Source organism: Pyrus communis, chromosome 15 (assembly GCF_041283825.1).
Source record: "Pyrus communis isolate YQ-2024b chromosome 15, ASM4128382v1, whole genome shotgun sequence".
Classification (NCBI taxonomy): Eukaryota; Viridiplantae; Streptophyta; class Magnoliopsida; order Rosales; family Rosaceae; genus Pyrus; species Pyrus communis.
The window spans coordinates 38,034,928-38,042,895 of NC_142579.1; the positions used below are offsets into that span (position 1 = coordinate 38,034,928).

The 7,968-nt window shown below is 35.9% G+C and overlaps 1 protein-coding gene across 1 annotated transcript; it reads left to right on the forward strand.

Annotated features, from left to right (window-relative positions):
- The first annotated feature begins 1,544 nt into the window (after window positions 1–1,544).
- LOC137726622 (serine carboxypeptidase 1-like) lies at window positions 1,545–7,657 on the forward strand. Its single transcript, XM_068465563.2, has 8 exons — window positions 1,545–4,079; window positions 4,369–4,479; window positions 4,597–4,871; window positions 5,525–5,797; window positions 6,448–6,557; window positions 6,746–6,832; window positions 6,941–7,049; window positions 7,339–7,657. The coding sequence occupies exons 1-8, from the start codon at window positions 3,689–3,691 to the stop codon at window positions 7,495–7,497; spliced, it is 1,515 nt and encodes a 504-aa protein (XP_068321664.1). The 5' UTR covers window positions 1,545–3,688; the 3' UTR covers window positions 7,498–7,657.
- The last annotated feature ends 311 nt before the right edge of the window (window positions 7,658–7,968 follow it).

A 7,968-nucleotide genomic window follows, 5' to 3' on the forward strand; every position in this document is an offset into this window, starting at 1 on the left:
AAATTTGTTTCATATATTTTTTAATTCTATTTTTTTTTCCTATAACTTCTATTTTACAAAATTTGTTTCATATATTTTTTTTAAATTCCATTTTTTCCTATAACTTCTATTTTACAAAATTTGTTTCACATTTTTTTTTAAATTCCATTTTTTCCTATAACTTCTATTTTACAAAATTTGTTTCATATATTTTTTTTTAAATTCTATTTTTTTCCTATAACTTCTATTTTACAAAATTTGATTCATATTTTTTTTTAAATTCCATTTTTTCCTATAACTTCTTGTGACATCCCACATCGCCGAGGGGAGTGATCCTTATATGTATATTCTCATCCCTACCTAGCACGAGGCTTTTTGGGAGCTCACTGGCTTCAGGTTCCATCGGAACTCTGAAGTTAAGCGAGTAGCGCGCGAGAGCACTCTCATGATGGGTGACCCACTGGGAAGTTCTCGTCTGAGTTCCCAGAAACAAAACCGTGAGGGCGTGGTCGAGGCCTAAAGCGAACAATCTCATGATGGGTGACCCACTGGGAGGTTCTCGTCTGAGTTCCCAGAAACAAAACCGTGAGGGCGTGGTCGAGGCCTAAAGCGGACAATATCGTGCTACGGTGGTGGAGCGGGCTCGGGATGTGGTGGGCCCCGGGCCGGGATGTGACACTTCTATTTTACAAAATTTGTTTCATATATATATTTTTTTAATTCTATTTTTTTCCAATAACTTCTATTTTACAAAATTTGTTTCATATATATTTTTTTAATTCTATTTTTTTTCCTATAACTTCCTAAGCGATTATACAACATTAAAAACATGAAACAACATTAAACAATATGAAACAACATTAACCAACATAAAAATTATGAAACAAATTGTAGTTTTTAAATAATAAATTATGTTTGGCCCTCGGTTGGAAACGGTTTTTTGTGGTAGGGCTAAAACGAGCCCTATAGCCCTTTGACCATCGGTTGGAGATGGAGGCAAATATGATTATGTATTGTTCATTGTTCATTAAAATATTAATATCTTGGAGGGTTAGAAGGCTAAAACCAGTCATCTGGCCAGCCCTCGGTTGGAGATGGTCTTACACGTCCTCTTCTAAAACCATGAAACAAGTTGAGATTTCTCGCAAAGCAAATAATAAAACGAGTTGCACGCACGTGAGCTGGTTACTAATGAATGGAAATGGATATTTATATGATGAGGTAATAAAACTTTGTCCAAAGTTATAATCAGTGTTCGAAAAAACGCCCTAGGCGGCCACCTAGGAGCTAGGCTCCTTGGAACCAAGGCGATTTTGTGCAAAATGGCTGGAAAAATCGGGGTGGCTCTAGGTGGCCGCCTAGGCAGGCTAGGCGGTGCTAGGGGGCTAGGTGGTTTTTTTATTTTTTTTATTTTTATTTTATTTTATTTTTTGTGAATTTTGTTTAAAGTCTAAGTTCTAATTATACCTTGAAATTTTGTTACTTTTATAAAATAGGTGTGTTGTGTATCAACTTAAATTCCGGGATGCTAAAGATAAGTATCTTACATTACTAAATTTTCCTCCTATTTTCCATTTTATGTTGTTTTAAATTGTGAACTTGTTGTACATGTGTCATCCTACAATACTCCTCACTATGGTTACATGGCATATATGCTTAATGTGTTTTTAAATTTTGGACTTGTTGGATACTCTTTTTGCATTTTATCATTCTTTTATTATCTTATCTATGGATTTCATACAAGTATAATTTTTTGTTAGTGTCAATATGCACTTATTTACAAGATATACAAGAAATTTACCTAAATCCGCCTAGGCGTCACCTAGCTGCTTAGGTGCTAGGCGCTAGCCCGCCGTCAGACTAGCGCCTAGCGTTTTTCAGAACCTTGGTTATAATATAAGATTTCTTTTTGGCCTTTTTGCTTCTCAAAGATTTAAATATTGGTGGTGGATTTAGTAGAGAGGAAGAGTCCAAGATTTCTCAGGGTGATGAGGACGGGAAATGCGACAAAGCTGCAAGTAAACAATGAGAAATCTCGAGAGGTTGTTCAAAGTTTCAAGGACCCGTCATTTTCTGCTTATATGTTTTTAGGGTTTGCCAGCTTGAACCAGGGAGTACTGGTCCCTGCTTATTTGTCTTTCTTCTACTATTTCTCTAATTGTATATCTACTTCTTCTCTCGCAACCAACAATGTCCATCAACTGTTTGCTCTCACATCCAAATTCCAACCCCAAATTATGCAGTCATTTTCCGATCAAGTAAATTAAAAGAACTGGTTTCACATTTGAGCAATTAATTCAGGTGAACTGTTAATTTATATGCTGGCCCTCCACAGTGGAGGGTAGTCAAGCCTCAACCTTCTTTATTTTGTTTGTTTGTATGTTAAGATTTCGAAGATCTTTTTTAGTTTTGGGTGTGGTGATGAAATTGTCGGGTGCATGTGCTCCCAAGACAAAACTAGTCGTATGTCATGAATAACTTTCTGATCCAACTTCTTGGCAGGCTTGTTGATTACGTCTAGAGTAGAATTGGGCCACAAAGTTAGCTTGGTTGTGTTGAAGGATTACCTTCAGCTTTGAGCAAGGAATTAAACACCAAAGCAAGGATTGGAGGGAACATGTTGATACTAAGATAAACAAGTGTATAGTAGTAGCACACATTTAAAACAAATAGTAGTCCCTTTGGCACGAGAGAGTCTAATGTCCAACATCCGGTCTACGTATCTGTACGGATTTTAAACACAAGATCTCCCATAGTCTATCATCTCCTGTTTTGAGATCCACCATTATCTCATATAAGACCCCACTCCCCTATCACATCACTCCATAACTCACCACCTCAGAGTTCCTCGCAAAAGAATCTCTCCATTGACACAATTTTTGTAAGGGCTAAAATTGACTTCATCAAAAGTGTTTTGTACAAAACATTAAAAAGTGTTTTTGGACTGCATTTTTCATTTCTTTTTGGAAAAACACATTTAAAGTTACTTTAGGAATTACTTCTAAGTGCTTTTCATTAATCACTCTAAATTTCGGTACAAAATCTTTGCAATAAAAGTAATTTAAATATAGAAGGAAAAAAGTTATGTTTATGACTCCGAAAAAGTCATCTTGTAATCTTCCTTTTTTATTTTTGTTTTTAAAGTGCTAACTCCATATGCATATGAATTCTTTGTGCCAGTCACTACCAGAAACATCTGTAAAATTCTCTCAAATATGTCCACAACTTCCCAAGTTGGCACTCTCAAACACCAACAAAATCACTCTCCAATATACATCATTAGCAAAAGTTCTTTCGTTCTAAGTTTTAATTGAAAGATATGTAGGCTGCTAAGCTAGTATCAGCAAATGAATTGAGATGATTTATATGTTAGAAGCATATTAGGAGATATACCATAGCATTTGAAGCTAGTAGCACTCTTGTGCAAGAACTGAACAAGAAGAACATACTCATGAAACTACTTTGTAATTGTACACACATTTAAAACAAACATATGAGACTCGAGGATTAGCCTATATTTACAATGTGAAGTGCATTGGTTTCTCCAATTTAAAAAATTTACAAATCCGAATACATAGTTAATTACACGTAAACGCCTAAGTAATCTCGTCTTAAGCACTTGCATGGCTTATTAGGTCTATAAATTGAAGTTATGGTTTAGTCAATATATCAGATCCCCAAGTCTGTTCTTAGCAGTAAATCGTGAAAAATGAAGCTTTCATTTCTTTCATGTTTGTTGCTTCTCTCTTGCTACCAGTTGGCCTTTTTCATATTATCATGCAATGCTACCATTTACCAAATGAAGAACCTCAACAAATTGATCAAGTCTCGCAAATCTGGAAATCCTCTTCATTCTAAATCATGGGATCGCTTAGATGTCGCACCAGACCACTATTCTCCGGTGTATGTCGGATCACAAGAAGGGTTGATGGAAGCTGATAAGATTGATGCCTTGCCAGGACAACCTGAAGGAGTAAATTTTAATCACTATGCAGGCTATGTTACTGTGGACCCTAAAGCTGGGAGAGAATTGTTCTACTATTTTGTGGAGTCACCCCAAAATTCTTCAACCAATCCTCTAGTGGTGTCATTACATGGAGGTAAATGTTACTAAAATTTTAACAAGTCCCACGTCGAAAACATGACTAAATAACATATAACTTATATTGAATGGTTTCACTTCTAATTGTACTCAAGCATTTTGTGATAAAACTCAACACTTATGTATATTGGATTACACATGTATTTAAGTTGAGGGCAGTGTTAGTGCGGTTAGTATAGTGGACTTCTAGCTGGTCTATCCGAAGTCTTCACAATTACTCCTCTATCTCTGAAACAAGTAATTTCAAATGTAAATAGGGTAAAGTAATATTGTTGTCTCCGTCACAGGACCTGGAGGATGCTCTCCTTTTGGATATGGAGCCTTGGAAGAACTAGGACCATTCAGAGTTAGCAGTGACAACAAAACACTAATCTCTAATGACTATGCTTGGAACAACGGTATTACATACATGTAGCACCTTAATTATATCTTCTTTCTTAATTAACTAATGTAAAATAGCGTCTCAAGTCGATATGTAGATTTGATTATAAAAGGAACAAATGAATGGCATGCAGTGGCAAACGTGCTCTTCTTGGAGACTCCGTTAGGGACTGGGTTCTCATATTCAAATACATCGTCTGACTATAAAACTGTGGGTGATCAGAGCACAGCTGAGGACAACTACGTTTTCCTTGTAAACTGGTTGGAGAGATTTCCCCAATATAAAACCAGGGATTTGTTCATCACTGGAGAGAGTAATGCAGGCCATTACGCACCTGAACTTGCTTACACCATTCTCTCTAACAACAATGTCACCAATCAAACACAAATCAATCTCAAAGGAATTGCAGTGAGTACTCGATTAATTTGGATTTATTTGCGTCCTAATGCTAAACCATGAGATTTTTTTTATCACAAAAATGCTTATGTTATTCTACTCTTATAGTATTATAGTAATACAGTATAAGAAGTTGAGGTTTTATCATAAAACTAATTGGTAGTTAATATAGGTAGTAGTCTAATTCTTTATTTGCACCTGCAATGTTGGTATACTTTCAAACTGGGACATTTCTTCACTTCCTCTCACATTCTTATGTGTGCTGAATATTCAAGCCTAACACAAAGACAACACGGATTGGTGGGTGACATGGAGTACGTGTGTGCATTGTGCTTCATAGGTGGAGTAGTACTGTTGAGGCCAATGGCCTATGTGTTGTTTATGTGTTTGACTTAAGTAACGCCACATGTAAGTGATGTTTGAGAGTAGAAATTCCATGCTAGGATATTAAAGGACCTTGCATTGCATGTATTTACAAAAAGTTAACCTACTCTCCACATTGCTAATCTATTTCATAATGGAGTCTTCTCACCTGAACGCATGGGTGTGGTCCACAATAATTTACTGGCAACATAAGGATTTGCATGGTAATACAAGTCTTTCAAATTAACATCACTCAATATACCGATGATATTAATGCATGGTTAATTATTTTATACTTGCAGATTGGGAATCCTTATATCGATGATAATACCGCTCTACTAGCCATTTTCGATAATTTGTGGACGCATGCTCTCAACTCTGACGAAACCAATGCAGGAATACACAAATATTGTAACCTTACTAATTTAGGTGATAATCCCTCCGAAGAGTGTAGTAAATATCTGTCTCAAGCAAGCATGGAGCTAGGAGGATATATTGATATTGCCAACATATATGCTCCAGTTTGCCCAACATCAGAGGACGATTCAGAACCCAAATCTGCCTCAACTGGTTCTGTAAGTCTCTAAACTGATTTTAACAAAATAATGCATGAAAAAAGAACAAAAAAAAAATAATCTGATCAGAGGTTATTAATTAAAAGATACATAAAATCTTCTTCTGAGCATATTTGTTGACCGTATATAATTTGATAGTTGATGTGTTATTAACAGTTTGGCATGAAGCTGGCTGATGTGATCAAATGGCAATAAGGCCTTGGCTCTGTTTTTTATATAACACTTATGCTCATAAGGAGTGCTTTTATTAGAAATATGCATGTTTGAATTTTACCAAAAAGACATGCAATTCTTGAAAAACACTTAGAGATGTTATGGGAAGCATCTCTGCAACATAAAGAAGCATATCACAAGTGCTTCTCCGTGAAACATTTCCATGATCTAATAGTACCTTTTTTAATTTTTTTTGCCATACTCAGTCATAACACTTTTGATTGCCAAAAAACACTTTTAGTCTTTCTAGATTTAGTCCCAAACATCCCCTGGCTGTCTTGAGCTAATTATTTGACCAGAAAATATAATCCTTTTAACATTTTTCCTGTTGTCAACACTGTTTGAAGGGAGAGCTGTTTCCCATTAGGTTACATACACTATGAATCAATTGCAAGGACTTAATTATGACTTGGATTTTATGTTACATGCATTATCAGGTTGCTGCTGATTTTGATCCATGTTCTGACAACTATGTGGAGGCCTATCTAAACCTTGCCGAGGTGCAATCTGCTCTTCATGCAAGACCTACAAAGTGGACTGCTTGCAGGTAAATATATAAGAAAGTTCTGTTTGTTCTGCAGCAAATTTTCACTTTCACCAAGAAAAAAAGCAGCAAGATTTCACACCTTGGTTCACAACTACAAATCAACTTAATTGAAATGTATAGTGCTGGACCATCGAGAATAAATACACACACACACACACACACATCTAACCTTTTCTTGTGGTCACTAGTGATACTGATTGGACGGACAGCCCAACAACCATGCTACCCACAATACAACAGCTCATAGAAAGTGGGATAAGCTTGTGGATATATAGGTGAGGCACCTTGAGCTTGAATTGTTAAGCTTCTATAATATTTGCTAAATTGTATGATCACAGATGGAATGGGAACTAATTAGTTTTTATGTTGAATGCAATTCGCAGTGGAGACACCGATGGGTACTTTTCAGTCACATCTTCTAGATACGCCCTACACATCCTCAACTTACCAATCCAGACACCCTGGAGGCCATGGCACTCTAGTACTGAAGAGGTAACACTTAATTCTTTTGTTGATAAGGATGGTAGGATGCCCAATGAAATTTTTATATGTTTATTTGGAACGCTTGTTAAGTGGTGTATCGTTTATGTATTATGTTATAAGTGATGATTTAGTCAATATATATCCTAATTCTAAGATATATATTACTAAAAAAAATACATATTATAATTTGAATAAAATAATAATTAGAGAAGACAATGTCCAAGTACATTGATAAATTAATTAATTAATTAATTTCCCCACGATCATGTTTGGCCTATTGGCACATATGGTAATCCAGGTCGGAGGATATGTGGTTGGGTACGAAGGGCTGACATTTGCTACGGTGAGGGGAGCTGGGCTCATGGTTCCCACCTACCAACCAGAGCGAGCACTCACCTTGATCTCATCTTTCCTTCAAGGACAGCTTCCTCCTCTCCCTCCCCCTCCCTCTCCCTAATTCCAAGAACATCATTTTCCGCCGGCACCGCTGCCGTCGTATGGAATGTGGAGCTATTCACTCGGCCAGATAGTCATTTGGTTTATGAGGTGTTTTCAATAATATAAGCCCAATTTAATAGGCTTTAGACTTCAGTTTCAATAATATTTACTTTTCCGGAGCTCTAGGGTTTTCATATCCTACATCGATGTTTATTATCTCTTTTATTTAGAAAATAATACAAGCTTCACATTCCTACTTAATAATATGAAGTAAAAGTTGAAAAACGATTGAAAGTGGGGTTGAAGAGGAGCAATATGTCACAATTCACATATGTATCTACATGAAATAGAAAAGCGACGATTTTCGCACACTATTTTTCTCTTTGATATTACACCTTTGTTATTTTTTATTATTTGATTCTCATTTGATTTATTTTTTATCTTTTGATTCTCTTTTAAAAAAGATTATTGTACATTAGAAAACATATCA